Source organism: Myotis myotis, unplaced genomic scaffold, assembly GCF_014108235.1.
Source record: "Myotis myotis isolate mMyoMyo1 unplaced genomic scaffold, mMyoMyo1.p scaffold_m19_p_3, whole genome shotgun sequence".
NCBI lineage: Eukaryota > Metazoa > Chordata > Mammalia > Chiroptera > Vespertilionidae > Myotis > Myotis myotis.
Genome location: NW_023416335.1, coordinates 111,211,581 through 111,232,252, shown reverse-complemented (window position 1 = coordinate 111,232,252; position 20,672 = coordinate 111,211,581). Strand labels below are relative to the sequence as shown.

At 41.9% G+C, this 20,672-nt stretch overlaps 1 protein-coding gene across 23 annotated transcripts in view; it reads left to right on the top strand.

Moving 5' to 3' along the window:
* Positions 1-20,672, top strand: part of FRY (FRY microtubule binding protein) — a 611,006-nt gene that overhangs the window by 344,061 nt on the left and 246,273 nt on the right. For 22 of the 23 annotated variants that reach the window (XR_004966082.1, XR_004966083.1, XR_004966081.1 and 19 more), the window contains 4 exons: positions 182-283; positions 15,485-15,588; positions 16,019-16,127; positions 18,021-18,107. Coding sequence is in view for 20 of the 23 variants with exons in the window: in XM_036299692.1 (XP_036155585.1) it covers positions 182-283; positions 15,485-15,588; positions 16,019-16,127; positions 18,021-18,107 (402 nt within the window). In the remaining 3 variants the exon portion in view is untranslated. The remainder of the gene's footprint in view (positions 1-181; positions 284-15,484; positions 15,589-16,018; positions 16,128-18,020; positions 18,108-20,672) is intronic. The other variant, XM_036299682.1, reaches the window with a different exon arrangement.

Below are 20,672 nucleotides of genomic sequence, written 5' to 3'. Positions count from 1 at the left end.
TATAACTCTAGATTATTCATCCCCATTGTCATCAGAAAGCCTTTTGAAATATCCACCTCTGTGTCATAAGGACCCTATTTATTCTGGCCCATACAGGCCACATAAGGAGGTTCCAGAGAACTTGTGTTACCTGGTTGGTTGGACTATAATCCTCTGGTGATGTTATCTTCTTTTTCCTCAGGCCTTGTACCCCCTGGTCACCTGTCTGCTCTGTGTCAGTCAGAAGCAGCTGTTCCTGAACAGGTGGCACATTTTCCTCAACAACTGCTTATCCAACCTTAAGGTTAGTATTGTTGGCTCAAAAAGTCTTTCATAAAAATATATATGATTCTTAATCTGGTATATGTGCTTCTGAGAGTGATTTCTGTTATTTGCAGGGGAATTATCCTGTCCTGTTGGAATAAAGAAAATTAAAAAATATTAATAAGGTCTCTCCTTATCACATATAGTCAATTTTAGAAGGTAACTTAGGGATAAGAGAAATTACTTGAAATATTTTTTCTGGATCACTTTAAAAGTAAAAATAAATGCCCTCCTCTCATATGCCTCTATTGTCACATTTTACCTAAATGATTTTATAAAAAGGAAGTCACACTCCATTGGCAGAGCATGTGTATTCATTTCAGAAGCTCATGTATTGCATCTAGTCTAGGAAAATATTTTAGAAAGAAGTTTCATTCTGTGGGATGACTGATTTGGTAACAGAGAGCACTTATTTCTTGTCACCATTATTTGTGATTACTTTAAGGTATTCTCTTTGAGCCACATGCCAGTCTGTCAGGCCCGAGCCTTCATTGAGCAGCTCCTCAAGGAGGCAGCATAAAGGCCTGGTGACATGAGAAATAAAGTCATGGTCCCTGAAACTGCAGAATCTACAGAGAAAACAACTGTAATGATTAGCTTTAAAATTGGCTCTATAATTTGCAAGTGGTAAACTCATTTTAAGTTTTAGTGACCTATTGATTAAAGACAACTAAATGAAAACCATTTAAGAAAACTATCTAATAAAAGAGAAACATGGTAATTAGCCGTACCTCCGCTACCCTTCCCATTGGCTAATCAGGGCGATATGCAAATTAACTGCCAGCCAAGATGGCGGCCGACAACCAGGCAGCTTGAAGCGAACATGAGGCTTGCTTGCTTCAGTGACAGAGGACTCCAACGTTCCCCGCCTGCTGCTGCCAGCCTCTGAGCTTGCAGTTTGAAACATTGTTACAAATATAGAAGCTAAACAAAACCCCAGAAACCTGCTTTCAGCCAGACGGGACCTCAGAGCTGGAGTTGAAACAGTGTTTCGATTATAGAACCCAAACAAACCAGATACCTGCTTTCAGCAGCTGAGGCCTAAGAGCTGGAGCCAAGCCTCAGAGCTAAAGCTGGCCCAGAATAAAAAAAAGAAAAAAGAAAAAAAGGAGCAGTTGGGAGCTTTAGTCACCCGCCAGCCTGAAAACAGCCCTCAGCCCCTCACCAAAACTGGCCAGGCACCCCAGTGGGGACCCCCACCCTGATCCAGGACACCCTTCAGGGCAAACCAGCTGGCCCCGACCCGTGCACCAGGCCTCTATCCTATATAGTAAAAGGGTAATATGCCTCCCAGCACCGGGACCAGCGGAGCCACGAGGCCTCCCGGCACTGGGATCAGTGTGACAGGGGGCAGCGCCCAAACCCTCTGATCACCCTGCGGCTCTGTGTGTGACAGGGGGTGTGGCCACAACCTCCCTATCCGCCCTGCTCTGTTCGTGACAGGGGAAGTCACATCAACCCCCTGATCAGCCCTGCTCTGTGCCTGATGGGGGAAGCTCCCTAACCCCCTGATCGCCCTGCGGCTCTGTGTGTGAAAGGGTGCGGCGCCTCAACCCCCTGATCGGCCCTCCTCTGTATGTGACAGGGTGCGGCGCCCCAACCCCCACCCCTCCCCACAGGCCCTGCTCTGTGTGTGATGGGGTAGAGCCATAACCTCCCCATCGGCCCTGCTCTGAGTGTGACAGGATGTGGTGCCCCAACCCCCTCATCCGCCCTGCTCTGTGTGTGACAGGGGGCGGTGCCCCAACTCCCCTATCGGCCCTACTCTGTGAGTGACAGGGGGGAGCTCCTCAACCCCCTGATCGGCCCTGCTCTGTGCGTGACAGGGGGCAGAACCCCAACCCCCTGATTGGCCCTGCTCTGTGCATGACAGGGGATGGTGCTGCAACTTCCCATCGACCCTGCCTTGAGTGTGACAGGGGGCGGTGCCCCAACCCCCCAATCGGCCCTATCCTGAGCGTGACTGAGGGTGGCATTGCAACCTCCCGATCCACCCTGCTCTGTGCATGACAGGGGGCAGCGCCCCAACTCCCCAATCAGCCCTGCTCTGAGCCCGACCAGGGGCTGCACCTAGGGATTGGGCCTGCCCTCTGCCACCCGGGAGCAGGCCTAAGCCAGCAGGTCGTTATCTCCCGAGGGGTCCCAGACTGCGAGAGGGCACAGGCCGTGCTGAGGGACTCCCCCTCCTCCCCGAGTGCACAAATTTTTGTGCACTGGGCCTCTAGTTGTTAATATAAGTGCACATAGCATGTATTCTTCACAAATGTTCCATTGTGTCCAAAGATGTTGAATTTCTTTTTATAAGTTTGATATTTGCTCCTTTAGAATTTTTGAGAAATATACTTAGTTATGAAATCCTGTATGTGCTTATATATGTTGCCTTGTCTTTTTTGTTATAAGACACTTTAATTTGATGAAGTGGTTAAGATTAATTATATTATTTTGGCATTTATTATAATTACACAATAATCTGCTTCAGAGCTGTTTTAAGCACCAACTATGTACTTGCTCTGAAAGCTGATTGTAAAATCCAAGATTAGAACCATTTATTTTCTTAAAATTGGCAGTGAACTATAATAGCAATGGGTATAGAGTTAAGCTTTTAAGTATTCTGAAAAACAAAAATTTTCCAGGTTATCAACTATTTTATAATAGTCACTTTCAGATATTTTATTTAGGTATTTATCCATCTGTCAATACACCTTTATCATACAGTCCAATGTCATTTTTTTGTAAAAACTTTTCAGTTATTTAGTAATTGGTTCAAGTTAAACTTTTATTTTTTACATTTTAGGCAGATAGAAAGTGGTCATTTTGTTCAAAACAAAAAAAGAGAAATTATTACAAATGTTCACAGTACACTTGTATATATGCTAGATGTGTTTGAGATTAATTTTAGTTAGAATTAAGATTATATTTTGCATGGCAATTTATTGCTGTGGCTACAAATACGAAAATCTTCTGTCCAAAGTTGCTTTTGAAGTATAGCAGGATAATCTTAGTTTGGAACTTAACTGCTTCAGTTAGAATATTATTTGGAGTGCTAGTCAAAGCCCACCCAAAAAACTTACTAATCTATCTATACTAATAAAAGGGTAATATGCTAATTAGACGGGATCGACCAGATGTCTTCCAGATGTCTGAAGTCCTTTCCGGATAAAACCAGGCCCGGCCTGGGGGAAGCCAACCCAGAGGCAGGGAAGCTGCCCACATAGTGGTCCCGGGTGCCTGCAGCCAGCCATAGGGAGGGAAGCCCAGGTCCCGGGTGCCTGTGGCCGGCTGGAGGAGGGAAGCCTGGGTCCTGGGTGTGGTGGCCCAGGCAGAGGCAGTTAGGGGCTATCAGGCAGGCAGAGGTGGTTAGGGGTGATCAGGCAGGCAGGCAGAGGCGGTTAGGGCTGTGCAGGCAGGCAGGTAGGCCAGTGGTTAGGAGCAAGTGGTCCTGGATTGCAAGAGGGTGCAGGCCGGGCTGAGGGACACCCCTTCCCTTGCATGAATTTTGTGCACCGCGCCTCTAGTCTACACTAATAAAAGACAAACATTCAAATTGACCATACCTCTGCTATGCCTTAAGCCACACCCACCAGCCAATCAGAGCGACTATATGCAAATTAACCCAACCAAGATGGCGGCCGGCAGCCATGGAGCTGGAGCAAGCAAGAGGCTTGGTTGCCCCAATGATGGAAGAAGCCAAGCTTCCTGCTTGCCGTGGCGGGCTCTGAGCTCCACTTAAAGCAACAAAGTTTCAATTATAGAAGCTAAGTAAACCCCAGATACCTGCTTTCAGCCATCCATGGCCACGGAGCTGGAGGAAGCAGGAGGCTTCCCTCCCACCCACCCTGGCCAGCTCTGAGCTCCTCTCAAGGCTAAAAAGTTTCAATTATAGAAGGTAAATAAATCCCAGAATAAAAAAATAAAAAGAAAGGAAAAAGGAGAGGCTGGGAGCGTCCGTTGCCAGGGGGGCTTGGCCAGTCTGAAAACGGCCCTCAGCCCCTCACCCAGACTGGCCAGGCACCCAAGTGGGGACCCCCCACCCTAAAGGGGGTGTGGCCAGCCTGAAAACAGCCATCAGTCCCTCACCCAGGCTGGCCAAACCTCCATGAGGTGAGGGTCCTCACTGCGTGGGGCTTGACTAGCCTGCAAACAGCCATCAGCCCCTCACCCAGGCTGTCCAGGTCCCCCAGTGGGGACACCCACCCTCAAGGGGGTGTGACCAGCCTACCAACACCCATCAGCTCCTCACTCAGGCTGGCCAGGCACCCCAGCGGGACCCCCACCCTGATCCAGGACACCCTTCAGGACAAACCAGCCGGCCCCACCCATGCACCAGGCTTCTATCCTATATAATAAAAGGGTAATATGCAAACTGACCCTAACAGCAGAAAGACTGGGAATGACTGGTCACTATGACACACACTGACCACCAGGGGGCAGACGCTCAATGCAGGAGCTGCCCCCTGGTGGTCAGTGCACTCCCACAGGGGGAGCTCTGCTCAGCCACAAGCCAGGCTGACGGCTGCCAGTACAGCGGTGGTGGTGGGAGCCTCTCTGAGGATGTCCGACTGCAGCTTAGGCCTCCTCCCCGCTGGCAAGTGGACATCCCCTGAGGGCTGCCGGCCTGCCAGAGGGATGTCTGACTGGCAGCTTGGGCCCGATCCCCCAGGGAGTGGGCCTAAGCTAGGAGATGGACATCCTCCGAGGGGTCCCAGACTGCAAGAGGGCATAGGCTGGGCTGAGGGACCCCCCCGAGTGCACAAATTTTTGTGCACCGGGCCTCTAGTATATATATAAAAGGCTACTATGCAAAGTGTCCCCTCGAGAGTTCAATCAGGGACCGGGACTTCGATCGCTCACTATGACATGTGCTGACCACAAGGGGGCAGCGTGGAACGAAGGAAGGCCCCGGTTGTCCCTGATCGCCAGCCAGGCCTAGGGAACCTACCCATGCATGAATTTCATGCACCAGACCTCTAGTAGGGTTATAAACAGCCCTAGAGAGAAGAGTTTCTCCATGGAAACACTTCAAGCCTTGGGATTTGTAAAAGAGAAAGGCAATAAGATCACAAAGAGTCAATAGTATAGAGACTGAACCAGCTTCTAGAATTTAGTTCAATTCACAAGGCACTTATGAAGTGCCCATTATATGTGGGCTAGGGCAGGTACTAGAAGTGGGAAAAATAGAGGAAGTCAACTATATAAAAATTTGATCTAGAATAAAGTCCCTGTCCCTAAGGAGCTTAGCATTTCATTGGGGGCTATGTAATGAAGTTTTGACATGCATTATACAGTGAGTGAGGAGTATAAAAGTTGGGGATAGAGAGATGCCTGTGCCATTTATAGAGGTCTGGTGTCCCATGAAGTATGAAAGGGGTAATTATTAGGCAAAGTAAAGAAAACCATATTTTACTTTATGGGTAATAAACTGTTAGAATTCACATCTCCAGGCTAAAGGGCATAAACATATTCTTAATGCGTTACAATTGGAATAAAATTATATTCCATATATTTAGAACTAAACCCAACAGGGATTTAATGGGACCATTTGAAAATGTTATAAGTGTTCAGAAAATCTTCCAGACATCCTCATGAGTCCTCAATAGGGAAGAAAAGACCTGAGGAAAAACTAACATGGCTTCAGAAGTATGCTTTGTCTTGAGTAGCTTTAGTAATTTATGGGATATAGAGCCAAACATAGCATCTCATAAAGGACCCCCAAATTCTTCCCCCATTTTCCTTCCCCCAGCACATTTTCCACCTTGCCTCCTCCTGCCCCACACATACTTAAGAGTGATAAACCTGATATTTGAACACAATGAAATTAGTAGCCATCTGTTGTATTCTGAAGAACCAAGTCATCAAGGTGACATATAGAATAATAGCAGTGTGTGTGAACATCAGTGAGCTGCTGCTGTTATGTTTAGTGTCAGTCTGTCAAAAGCAATGTCATTTTTTTCCATTGGTAACACAAACATTATTATTTACACTTAACTCAGTTAACCATATATTAGCAATATGGCCATGTAAAACAATGAGCAACATGTGGCACCTTCTCACCACAGTACTGACATCTTTCAGACACTCTTGGTCAGTGGCAACTAAAACTTTTTTCTTGTATATATTTTATGTCAGAATCTACACGTATTGAGCTATAAAAAATGATACATTTCCTTCACATCTGCCATGTATGCCTAATTCTGAAAAAAAAAAAAAAAAAGAAATGTAACTTGAAAACTTGATTCAATAGTACCTTCATTTTTTTGTTATTAATCCCCATTTATTAATAGCTCTTTTTAAATGTAGTATTTATTCAGTACAGTGGGGCTTTGACTTACAAGTGTCCCGACTAACGAGTTTTTCAAGATACGAGTCGTCTCTCGGCCGATTTTTTGCTTTGAGTTGTGAGCTAAAATTCAGGTTACAAGCCAGCTTCAGATACCCCACTGCTAGTTGGCACAGCGAACGTCACAGTGAACGCCACAACATCAGCCCAGCATCACGTGGCTCACTCGTTCACTTTATGATTTGACATACGAGTAATTTGAGTTACGAGCTCCGTCACGGAACGAATTAAACTCGTAAGTCAAGGCCCCACTGTATTCATAACAACTAGGTGCTAGTTTCTTATCCTTTAAAATGGATTTAATAAGGAGAATATTTAATTTTATTTTCTCTTTCAATAAAAAATACAATATGCCAGTGAGATTCAGATTATATAAACAAAACAAAAACAGAAAACTCAAAGTTAAGAAAGGTATTTATAACAGCAATAGCTCTCATTAATTAGAGATTGCTTGTAAGGTAGGCCAGTGGTAAGGGCTTACATACATGCTCATGAATCTTTTTAAAAAAATTTTTAATTGAATTGAATTCAGAGAGGAAGGATAAAGGAGAGAGAATAGAAATATCAATGATGAGAAAAAAATCACTGATCAAGGATTGAGCCCACAACCTGGGCCTGTGCCCTTGACCGGAATCAAACCCGGGTCCCTTCAGTCCACAGGCCAACTCTCTATTCACTGAGCCAAACTAGCTAGGGCCATTGTCAGGAATCATCATGATAATGTGACAGGCTACACTGAACTATCTCTATGCTTTCATGGATATTATTTACATTTTTCTAAAAATTTTGCTAGAATAGCAATACTTCATTGAAGGGTAGATATTAATTAGTCTAATTTCATAGTCCTAGAAATCAAAGTACAGAATTAAAAATGGTTCTCCTCTCTTTCATCTCAGTCCCTGCTTGTGCTTGAACTGGAATGCATTCATTCATTCAGTCAGTCAGTCAGTCAATTGGTCAACAATTTCTTATAAGAAGTGTACCATGTCCTGGGAATAAGTGATGAATAAGTCAGTAACACTCTCTAGTCTCTTAGACCTTGTAATTTAGTGGGAGAGACAGATAGTAAACATATAAACAAATACAGGAAAAGAAAACTTCAGATGGTGATAACTGCTATATAGAAAATCAAATAGGATGTTATGATAGAGAATGACACATTCAGGAGGGACAGGACAAGGAGGTATAAGGGAGGTCTTTGATTTCCATTAAGGATCTCAAAGTATGGTTGCCATAAATACATTTGATGAAACTTGTCCTCAGCATTTAACATATATTTGTATGTAATTATCACAATAAAGCTTAAGGAGTGCTTTTTAAAAAGCTTTTCTTATAATAATAAGGGTATTAATATCTTTATTTTATAAGTGGAGATGTTGAGTAATAAATTAAGGATTCCAGAGTCTGCTGGCACACATTAAAATGTATGGCACCATTTATTTTAAAGCAACTACTCTTCTCTTTAGAAATACCAATTTTGCGTGGTACAGTATTAGCTATTTTAAGTATTAATTTTAAATAGTTATTTTCCTTTGATATTAATCTTATTTCTATAAACTTGAGAAAATCTCTTACCATCTATGTTTCCAATCTGTCAAAGGCACATTTCAAAGTGGAATTTACAAATTCTTATAATGCCTATAAACTGAGTCTAAAACCTAGTGATCGGGTGACAAGCATATATATTACTTTTCATGAATGTCTTATTTGTTCAGTCATTAAATGAAAAAGTAATTTCCATCAGTTGTCAGTACAGTAATTTTAGAGGTTATTCTAAACTATAGCACATAAGTTATTTGGATAATACAGTCACAAAAAAGAGTGAGTTATGATAAAAGTAAATTGATACAAATATCAAAAGGAAATGTCAAAAAGAAGAAAGGTGTTGACTATGATATGCAAGGGAATATAACAGTGGCTTTAGTTGAAGTGAAAGAGAAAACTCAAAGGTGTTTGAGTATGAAAAGGTCAAAAGGTGACTAAAATTTTTTATCAATCTATGCTGATGGATATTTGCATAATATATTAAGGATGCATGAGAATCTCCAAGCAAGCCATATTTATAAACGGCCCATGTGACTTGGTACAAATGGTCAGCTGATGGAACTTAAGAAACATTGGTCTCTCCAGTGAGCCCATCAACAGCCAAGTTATTGGTGAATTCAATTACCCTTACTGAATACTCTTAACAGTGAATTTCTTTCACTAAATCAAAAGCAAAATTTAAAGTTGCGCATGGTGTTGTGCAGGCTGACAGGTCACATGATGTGTATCAGGTACCAGCTCTGAAATAAGACGCAGGATCCAGGGAAGATCCACTCTGAAGCCTACTAGTTTCTTTAGCAGTTTTATCAACAGAATTTCAGAGCCATAATTAATGTTTTGTTGGTTAATTAATTGATGGAGTTGCAGATTCCAATGGAAGAATAGAAATCAGTGGTTTGAGACATGCAAAAAATGTCTATATCCTGAAAATGTATATGGAGCCCATATTATGTTAGCTGCTGTTAGAATAGAAAAGTAATGAGGAAGAAGTCCTGTTTTCCAGTAGAGAACAATCTAGTAGATGCAGTAGTATACAGGGGTGGGCAAAAGTAGGTTTACAGATCTAATACAAATAAAAAATACAATAATTAACAAGTAATCTTATATAATAAAAGCCTAATATGCTAAGTGTCCAGTAGGCCATTCAACCAATCAAAGCATAATATGCTAATGATATACAGAGACTGCTCAACTGCTCGCTATGACATGCACTGACCACTCGGGGGCAGATAGTTGACCGATCTACCAGTCGCTATGATGTGCACTGACCACCAGGAAGTAGATGCTCTGACTGGTAGGTTAGCTTGTTGCTGGGTTCCGGCCGATCGGGACTGAGTGATATGGGCCAGACATGCTCTGGAGCCCTCCCGTGGTCCCTCCCCAGCTGGCCAACCTCCCACGTTCTTCTCTGGCCCTGATAGTGCACCGGTGAGGTCCCTCTGCCTCGCCTGCACCCTCTCGCAATCCTGGACCCTTCAGGGGATGTCGGAGAGCTGGTTTCAACCCAATCCCCGCAGGCCAGGCCAAGGGATCCCACCGGTGCACAGATTCATGCACCGGGCCTCTAGTATGTAATATGAACTAGAGGCCCAGTGCATGAAATTTGTGCACTCCGGGGGGTCCCTCAGCTCAGCTCATGCCCTCTCGCAGTCCAGGAGCCCTCGGGGGATGTCCAACTGCCATGGAGGTGGGAGAGGCTCCCACCACTGCCGCTGTGCTCACCAGCTGTGAGCCCAGCTTCTGGCTGAGCAGCACTCTCCCTGTAGGAGTGCACTGACCACCAGGGGGCAGCTCCTGCATTGAGCGTCTGCCCCCTGATGGTCAGTGCACATCACAGCAACCATTTGATCAATTTGCATATTAGCCTTTTATAATATAGGATGATAAATAATAATTTAAGAATAAACTGTTTCATGTATTCACAACTGTAAACCTACTTTTGCTCTCCCCTGTATTTGTGCAGCCTCCTAATAAGTGGGAAAATTAATGCTTTAAAGACACTGGAGCCAGATTGCCCAGGTTCATATTCTGGCTCTGCCACTTATTAGCCCTCTATGCCTTAATTTCCTTATCTGAACATGAGAACAATCACAGTATTTGCTTTATAGGTTGTTGTGAGAATTAAAAGGAGTTAATATATGCATAGCAATATAACAATGCCTGGCACTGTAAGCACCAAGTAATATATATCCTCCAGTTTCTGAGAAAATGGTACTTATGGATAAGTCAGTTTCTACCCCAGCTGTTATTTGAACAAGTCATTTGGCCTCTCTCAGTGATAAAATCCCTCAGTAGATGCCATGGTATGTGAAGCACTTTTGAATGTGAGATGTTTTGTGATATCCTTATCGATATATAAAAAAAGTATAAGCTACCGTTCAACCACTCAACCAGTTGACTGGTAGCTATGATGCAACTGACCACCAGGGGGCAGACACTCAATGCAGGAGCTACCCCCTGGTGGTCAGTGCACTCCCACAGCGGGAGCACCACTCAGCTGATCAACGGGCACCAGACGCTGGGCTCATGGCTGGCGAGTGCAGCTGTGGTGGCGTGAGCCTCTCCTGTGGACACTCCCCCTGCGCACCCCTCCCCAATCCAGACTGGGACTGGAATTGGGCCAGCAGCCACTTCTCAGTCATGGGCGCGCCGGTATCGCCCTAGGATGGGCACACAGAGACCACAGCAAAGCGGCAGCTAGCCTACCAAGTGGCAGCAGCAGCAGGTACACCGGAGCCAGGATGAGTGGGAGCTGCATGGTGCCCAGCCCAGGCTCGGGCTCCTCCCCGGCTGCCTGTTTCTTCGAGCACTACTACATCCCTCGGGGGATGTTGGACTGTGGGTTTTGGCCGATCTCTGCAGGCCAGGCCGAGGGACCCCCCCACCAGTGCACGAATCCATGCACCGGGCCTCTAGTATCACATAAGTTAGCTTTGGCCACACACCAAGGGTTGCCTCTGCATAGGCTCTATAGAAAGAAATCTTGCTTATGCATCAAATTTTGCTTTAGCTACTACTCACAATTTGCTTTTTAAAATTCAGTATTTATTAATAATCTGCTCTATGGCAGTCACTGGGAACCCAATGATGAGCAACTCAGAGTCCCTGGAGCTCACAGTCCAGACCTCACAGAAAAGTAAAGGGATAGACCAACATTCTAGAAGCCAGAAAGCAGGGGCACTTGGCAGTCTTTCTGGGGAGGAGGGAGTAGAGGGATAGGGAAACATAACAGAGGGAGCCACACCTCACTGAGTCTTGCCAGAGAGATAGAATGTTCCAAGTAGATCAGGATAGGAAGGCACTCCAGGCACTCAGGGAGTTGTAGAAGGGATGGGACAGCACAGGATGCACCAGCCCGAGGTAAAGGCAAGGGTGGTCATGGGGGAGCCAGGTCACCAAAGGCCCTATGGAATTTGAACATTGCCCAGGAGCTAATTAGAAGCCACTTAAGGACTTTAAATGCAGAGAAGTCAACAACCATGTCTGTGGTTTAAGGATATCATTTGACAATGCCAAGAATGGGAAATAGGCAAGGAAACCACTTTAGAGGGGCAGTCAGAGCCATCAATGATATCATCTTGAAATGCTAAAATATCAGTTACCAGTACAGGATCCATTTGTAAAACAGAATAAAACCTTAAGTCTACCACTTTGCTCTTCAGTCTTTATGGGAGCAAATATAGACCATCTCAACATATTCATAATAGTGAAAGAACATTGCTCACAAGAAGACACACCAAAAGATAACTGTGAGGAAGGGGGGCAGGAATATAGTATAAAGGAAGTTGAGGTTAAACAGAAGACAGAAAGTCGTTTAAACAAGAGATGCCAGTTAGGCTCTTCAGTGGAACTTAGATGATATTTTTCCTACCCCATCATGATTCACAATATGCGATAAGGCATAGGAGAGAATTCTGAATGATATACAAAACACATATAAAATACTTATATATCAATAGAGGGAAATTCACAACAGAGGAGACATTTCAACTAGAATGGAAGCTCCCAGAAATCAGGGCCTACACCTCCCTCTTTGCTGCTGGGCCCTGGTGCCTTGTACATAATAATCTTTACTGAGGACAAGAACAGTGCTCAATACCTTATGTGCATTAATTCGTTTAATTCTCATACCACTCCTGTGAGGCAGATGGGATTCTTGTCTGCATTCCATGTAGGAAATCAGGCCCAGAGAAATTAGGAGCTTCCTTGAGGTTGGCCACACTGCTAATAAATTGCAGAGTGGGGAATATTCAAATGCAGGCAGTGTGTGTCTAGAGTCTGTTTTTAACTGCTAGGTAAGCACATCATACACGTTGACTGATTTGCACTGATTGGAGGAAGGATAATTAGAATTTCCAAACTTTTTAAATGATGGTGTATTTTAAATGCAACTTTAGTAGTTTGATAGTTTACTTAAAGTTTGTTTATGTCAGCAAAACATTTGACAAATTACAAAGTATACCATACCTCTTTTAATTACAGGCAAAAAAAAAAAGATCATCGTTTATGTAGAAAGCATGCATCTAAAAAATTGAGACTTTTTTCTCCTGGAGCTAGAAAAGTAGTTTTAAAGTGTATTTGGAAGAATAAACATAGAGCAATATCTTGGTCAAGCCTAAAAATAAAATTAAAAGAAAAATAAAGCAGTGGATAGTGGAAGACTAAGCCATACCAGACAATAGAACACATTATAAACCTCAAAAATTAAAATGGTATGATATTACCACATTAATAGACAGACTAATAGAACTAAAAAGAATCCAGAGGTAGAGCAAAATGCATATAGAAACTTAGAATCTTATAATAGTGATCACACTAAAAAGTTATTTTAAGACTATATAGACATAAGAACTTTTTCTAAATCTATAAAACTACTCCCTATAATCGTTCCAATCTTTACCTGATTCATCTTTATTTAGTAAATATTTTAAAGATAAATTTTATTTTAACTTTTAAATAATTATGAATTCTACAAAAAATCAGTGCCTGAATTATCTGCCCTAAGAATAAAACCACTAGCCCTAGCCAGCTTGGCTCAGTGGCTAAAGCAGTGATGGCGAACCTTTTGAGCTCGGTGTGTCAGCATTTTGAAAAACCCTAACTTAACTCTGGTGCCGTGTCACATATAGAAATTTTTTGATATTTGCAACCATAGTAAAACAAAGACTTATATTTTTGATATTTATTTTATATATTTAAATGCCATTTAACAAAGAAAAATCAACCAAAAAAATGAGTTCGTGTGTCACCTCTGACACGCGTGTCATAGGTTCGTCATCACTGGGCTAGAGCGTCGGCCTGTAGACTAAAGGGTCCTAAGTTTGATTCTGGCCCGGGGTTGCAGGCTTGATCCCCAGTAGGGGGCATGCAGGAGGCAGCTGATCAGTGGTTCTCTCTCATGATTGATGTTTCTATCTCTCTCTCTCCCTTCCTTTCTGAAATTAATAAAGAAATATATTTTTAAAAAAGAATAAAACAGCTAAAAGAATTATGACAAGATAAATGGAGGAATAATGAAACAGTAGTAACATAAAAGCAAAGACCTATAAGAAGTTGAGGGATATTTAAAGACTGTTTAGCAAATATATCAATCCCCTGAAAAATGGCCGGAATTCCAATAGATGTCCAGGGTAAAAATGCCCCTTTTTCCAGATGTCTAAACATGAAGTTGAAGGGCTCTACTAGAGGTTTGTTCATCAGGGGATACTCAGGAGGGAACAGTTTTAATGGGATGGGTTTCAGGACACTGAGGTAAAACAGAAAGCCTGCACAAGTAGACTATACAGAGGTAGGGTTCATCTGATAGAAAGGAAGGACTCAGGGGTGGTAGTCGGGAAGCCATCTCCTGAAATGGAAATGGATGAATATAGCCTACCTAAGGTTTGGGGAGCTTGTGGGAGAATACAGGAGGGAGGTAGGAAAGGTAGGTTAGAGCCACGTATTGGCTGGTCAGGTATGCCATGTCAAGAAATGTTAACTTGATACCATAGGCACTGGGAACCACTTAATCTATGTTTTTTAAATAGAAAGGAATATAATAAGATAGGAGAGCACAGAGGGGCTCAGTTTCCTCCTTTCTGGCTGATGTGTTATTGCCTGAAAGCTGGTAGCTGTGCTATAGCTGGTTTCCTTGCCTTGTTTCTGTTTCCTACACAGCAGACAGGACTTCTTACATGTCTCCTCGATTGTAGTGGCTTCCTGTTATCATCATGAGAACTCTGTTCCCTTACTTAGTCTGGCACATAGGACCTCTCCTGTGACTCCTGCCTTCCTCTTGAGCCTCACTGACCACTGCTCCATCACTTGTTCCCATGCACTGGCATAGCTCTCTTAGCTTCCATGCGCTGTTGTCTCTGCCTAAAGCATTCTCCCTTCCCATTATTTTTTTAAATATATTTTTATTAATTTCAGAGAGAAAGGGAGGAGGAGAGATAGTAACATCAATGATGAGAGAGAATCATTGATCAGCTGCCTCCTGCACACCCTCCCCCCCAATGGGGATCAAGCCCGCAACATGGGCATGTGCCCTGGCCAGGAATTGAACTGTGGTCTCCTGGCCACTGAGCCACTCTGGCCAGGCTTCCATTACTTTTTATGCCATTCAATATTTCTAGTGCCAAGTACAGTAACTGGCCTTGAGTAGGTAAATGGATTAAATTTCACTTGAGTTTCAGGCCACCCATGAGAACTGTTCCTGACCTCGGTCCTTGAGTTTACCACAGGTTCCCCTTCTCTTCCTCTCCTATCCCTATCAGCTTTTCACACTGTCTTAGATCTTGTTGGTTGCTTTATTATCTGTCTCCCAGCTCCTATAGATTGGGAATACATCAGGAAAAGGATCTTTTATATCTACCTCCCAGGTTCTAGCACAGTGCCTGACTGTATATTAGCTTCAATAAATGTTTAAGGGTAATTAAATGGGGGTGGGGTTTGAGGAATCAAAGCAATAATAATGTTGACAAGGGCATAACAGCAATAGAAAGAATAGATTGGTTCTCCTCTTGGTGCTAGGAGAATGAGCTCCCTAGTACTAGAGAAAAAAAGGCAATCTCAAGTTTTTATTTGGCAAAGGAGAGAATGACATGCCTTCCCCCAGAACTACTCTTTCCTACCCTCTAGGCTATTTGGATCCCTCCTCATAGATGATTTACCCAATGGACACCAAGAGGCAAAGACCCCACAAGTCCCCGATTATGCGGTGTCCCTTGTAGGGGCCCTTCATTTCCAGGCATTGAGAAAAGAATAATCTTCATATGTCACCATTTACTCAGCAATCTTACATCTTGGTTTCTGTTGTAGAATAAAGACCCCAAGATGGCTCGAGTTGCACTGGAATCTCTGTACAGATTACTTTGGGTTTACATGATTCGAATTAAATGTGAAAGCAACACAGCTACTCAGAGGTAAGGAGCTGCCCTGGGTTAACAGTAATCACATCACTGAGTTCATGGTAGCAGCATCCCTCAGCCAGTGAGAGGATGTTTTGTTTTATTACTACCTACACTAACCCAATAGGAATCTGACAGTTCCTGCAAGATCTAAGTCCTTAGTTATTGGCTCAGCAGCCGTAACAAAACTGCAGTCTCAACTGGGACAGCCAAGTTGCATGTCCAGGAATGTATTTGTCACATTAAAAAAGAAATGGCTACAATTTTCCAACTGTCCTTAGTTCTTCCAGAAACATTTTTCATAGAGCAATTATGCTAATGGAAAGGGATAAAGTGGTTTGTTTTCTTTTTCTGAATCTTGTCTAATACTAAGATAAGGTGAAACATCTGCTATTTTCCCTTGAAGCCAATCTTACTTGTTTTCTCTTTTCCCCTTATCTTTCAGCCGTCTTATCACCATCATCACAACACTATTCCCCAAAGGGTCTCGTGGTGTGGTGCCAAGGGATATGCCTCTGAACATCTTTGTGAAAATTATTCAATTCATTGCCCAGGTAATGGACAAGCTTCTGGAGTGAGTCTTCTCATTATCTTTAAGTAGCCAGTCTCCTTCTTAGGATGTACTAACAGATGAGGTGTCTAAAATAGCTCACATGTTTTGACTTTTTAGAATGGGTTTATAAGTGTTTTCACACATAGCTGGTGACTTTTGCTTCAAAACAAATTGTGACATGGAAATGTAGAGTGCTTTCAGCATGTGACAAATGAAGGAACAGAGACAGAGTTTAAGTGATTCACCTAAGGTCCTAGAACATGTTAGTAAAGGTGTCTCTTAACTCAGTCTCTGGCTTTTTTTTCCCCATGATTCTCTGCTCTGGATTATGCAAATCAGGAGGAAAAAAAAGAGTCTGATGTTTGGAGAAAACCAAAAGAAGATAATTTAATGAAATTTGATGAGTAAAGAATAATGCTGAAACTTTCATTCTGTGAAAAAGAAGAATATAATAGGAATATTAGCATTTATCAAGCACTCACTCTTTGTTAAGAACAGTTCTAAGTATTTTACATGTATTAAATTACTTAAAAACTGGCACCAATAATATTAAACATAGTTTTTAGTGTTTAATTTACTATTTAGACCTAAGATTTTCACTTTGTAATTCACTTTGTGAGTAAATCACGAAGTTTTACTCCAACTTTGTGATTTATAAAGGAATATGAAAAGACAATTATTCCAGCTCAGTCTGTGCCTCGAGCCAGCTCTATACCCCTGAACAAGTCAGAGAACATCTTTTTTCTCAGTTTCTTTATCTGTGAAATGTGAGTAAAAATGCTTGCCTGTTATACCTAGAATGTTGAGTGGATAAAGGGAAATAATAAGTATGAAAATACTGTTGAAACACAATTGACATTGATATAAAGACATAGGTTTCATTGTTACTATCTATAATAATAAAAGGGTAATATGCTAATTAGACCAGACGTACTTCCGGACAAAGCCGGGACCAGAGGGAAGCCAGCCCAGTCCCAGGTGCCTGAGGGCGGCCAGAGGGAAGTCAGCCTGGGTCCCGGGTGCCAGAGGGAAGCTGGTGCCAGCGGCCGGGAGGGGTCGGGGGGGGAGGAAGGCCTACTCTTGCATGAGTTTTGTGCATCGGGCCTCTAGTTTAATATATCTGTCTGTGTGATTGGCACAGTGAAATGCCTCTGTAATATTTGTACTTAGGGAAAGGACATTACTTGCTTGGCAGGCAGATGAATTAATGTAACCTTTCTGCATGTAGTTATGTGGCTGAAGATAGGCTTCAATTATTCTGTATTAGGTTTTATAAAATAAACCTGTCAATCTTCATAGCCACTGTCCCAAATTATTAGAATCTGGCTTCAACCTTCTCATTTAAGTAACCTTGACATACTTAAGTAACCTTAAGTATCTTATTTGTTGATCATTCATTTCACTTGTAGAATTATCTGTTGTAATATGAGCCAAAGAATTTGAAATGCTAGAGAATAGAAGAAAATGCTCATTTTGCAGTGGCTTTTAAACAATACATTTTAAACTGAATTTCAAGAAGGTGTCAGCATTTGCAAAACAAGCAGGAAAAGTTGAGCCTGCATATAAGCCCAGAGACTTCAAGTGTTTTTATTTTTCTGTTGTTGTTTTTGGGTTATTAGTCATTCTGTGCATTGGGGAATAATTGTATAGATTACATATAATTGCTCATAATTGCATTATAATGAGAGCATCCCTGTGCATTACACAAAAACAGAAGCAGCTCCACCAAAGATTCAGTGGGCATGTTCTTCCTCAGGGAGTGATCCGTGGCACTGAGCCGGACTTCTACTCTTAGTAGCCACCTGTTTGGTACATTTGAAGAAAGTAGATATTTCATGTTTAATTCGTATCTTAACACTTTTTCACTTGTTTTGTTTTCTCTTTTTCGCTACAGGAACGTTTAGATTTTGCAATGAAAGAAATCATTTTTGATTTTCTTTGTGTGGGAAAGCCAGCAAAAGCTTTCAGCCTCAACCCAGAGGTATGAGTGATCATTTTCTGTTCCTGGAACAGTGTGGGCATTGACAGAGCCACACCTTTGTGACTCTGGAGAATGGGTGAAGGACATCGTCTCTAAAAGTCTTCTATGTGTTTCTGTCCATGTTATTTGGCTAAATAGTACAAATGATGGCATTTGAAAAGTAAGATTTTAGATGAATAGACTTAGAATGATGAAAGGTTGGTATGCTACCAGATTCTGATCATGTATAATAGAGTATACCATGCCCCCAAAGATAATCTCTCACCACAAGGCCAGTTGTTTTATTTTTTTAAAGTCAGTGCATTTATTGGTGATTATCTTGGTGCAGATTAACTAGTTGAACATTGAGAAGTGACAAAACAAAAAAATATATATATATCTAATAAAGTACTAAAATCTAGTGAGATTAAATAAATGATGTATGAATATTTGTTTCTGTAACAGCATTACAACTCATGGCTAGGCAGTCATGGAAATGAGGATACAGTGGACATGATACAGGAGCGATGGGCCTGTGCAAATGAAAAGTGCATTCAGCTTTAAACTTTTAAAAACACATTGGCCAATGGAAATATGCCTCACAAGCTGCCTTTGTGTAGTCCTTTCCTATCAGACTGTAGAAAGAGCACTGGACTGGCAGTCAGTGGAACTGGATTTGCCACTTGTCACGGGAGCTACCACTTTTACCAGCTATATGACATTTACCTCTCTGCACTTCAGCTCATCCACAAGTACAATGGACAAAATACTTTCTTCTCTCAAGTTTGTAGTATCATAATATCACAATTCTTCAGTATGAAAGGAGATCCAGAGGCTCCAAATAAGCAGCTGGTTAGTAGCAGAGGGAGCCTAGGTCTCCTGGTGTCTTCATGCTTCTTCCCCCCACAGCCTGGATTCTCTTCTTGGTGATAAGGTTGTCACATACACATATAGGGACAGCTATAGAAATTCCCAAAGGAGTTTCTTTCTGGTGTCTATTGACATCACAGGCTTCTGAAATGGCTGCAGCCGGGGTTCATGGGACAATTGGAGGGGGACAAAGCCAGTATAAATCCATGGCATTTGGGTTAGCTTGAGGCTCAGGCCACAATTAGTGAAGAGTCTTCTCTTGAAGGAAGGTTCTCAAAATATTTTTCACCTTTTAGGAGTCATGGTTCTAGCATCTTTAAAAATCAGTTCTCAGAATTACTGGGTTATTTGTCTAAAAGGAACATGTTGAAAGTCTTTAATCATTATCACCATCTAGAAACTTTACCCTTGGTTCCTCTCTCAAACTCCTCATTCAATCAATGATTAATAAGTTAGCATCTCTGTGCAGAGCATTTGAAATAATGGTGTTTTTTTTAACTATCAAAAATAGGGAATATTTGAGTATCTTCTATTTCTCTTGATTTTATAGTAATACAGAAAAGTTTAGTTTGTCAGTAGCTGTAATTAGAATCTCAAAGGCACATCTGTGACCCCACTCAATAAGACATACAAGGATGAGGATAGTCTATGGAGAAGATGCCAGACATTTGATGGAGTATGTTGTAGGGCACAGTTTCTCAGGAAACAAATCCAGATTGTGTCTTTTTTAAAAAATTCTTTATTGTTTAAGGTATTACATAACTCTCCTTTTACTTCCATTGACTTCTCCCTGGCTGCTCTCACCTCCCAGCACATGCCTTCACCCCCCTCTGTCCCTCTCTCTTCCTCTCTGTAAAAAATCAATAAAATATATTAAAAGTAAAAGAAAGTAAGGTCAAGGAATTGAATGAATATGGGAAGGACAACAGTTCAGTATAGAGGAGGTAGAAAGCGAATAAGTGGATAAGAAGAAAAGAAAAAGAAAAAAAATGTTAAAAAAATAAAACAACAAAGTGTATACATTTTTTAAATTTATTAATTTATTCATCCATTTTTTGAAAAGGAGAATAGAAGAGAGAGCAGGTAGGTTTGAGTTTATTGAATGAAACTAATTAAGCAATTAGGATAAGAGGAGAGCAAGAGAGGAGAGGAAAAACAAGCATAAAAAATTAACTAGCAAAGAAAGAGAAAGGAGAAGGGTGTGTGGACTTGGAGCAGGGGAGAGAAAATTAGATATATGAGTAAGCCAACAGAGACTATGATAATAATTACACATCAGTAAAGCAGATAAAGAAGATCAATTTTTAACAAGGGGTAAAAAGAAAGGAAAGAGAAAAACTAAAGTAGGAACAGGAGAAGGGAAAACAGGATGAAAGAGGGAGAATTGAGGAAGAAAAGGGTGGGGAAAAATTAAAAAAATAAAATAACAATTAAAAAATAAAACTAGAATGAAGAAAAAGAACAAAAAATGAAAAAATTATTTTTTAATAAAAAATAAAGTGAAATATTCACTTCAGCTGAGTTTTAATTCCCCATGGGGTCTGGTTTAAGACCCCAACTCTTCTCTTCTGTCTGCCACTTCTCAGTTTCCTGTTAGGTAGTCAGCACCATGTTAAAGTCCCAAGTAATCCATTGCTCCTTTGTTTGGGCCTCTCTCCACAGCCTTGGCTGCAAGCAGGTGGGACTAATCTGCCCACTTAGCCTGTCTGCCTGCTG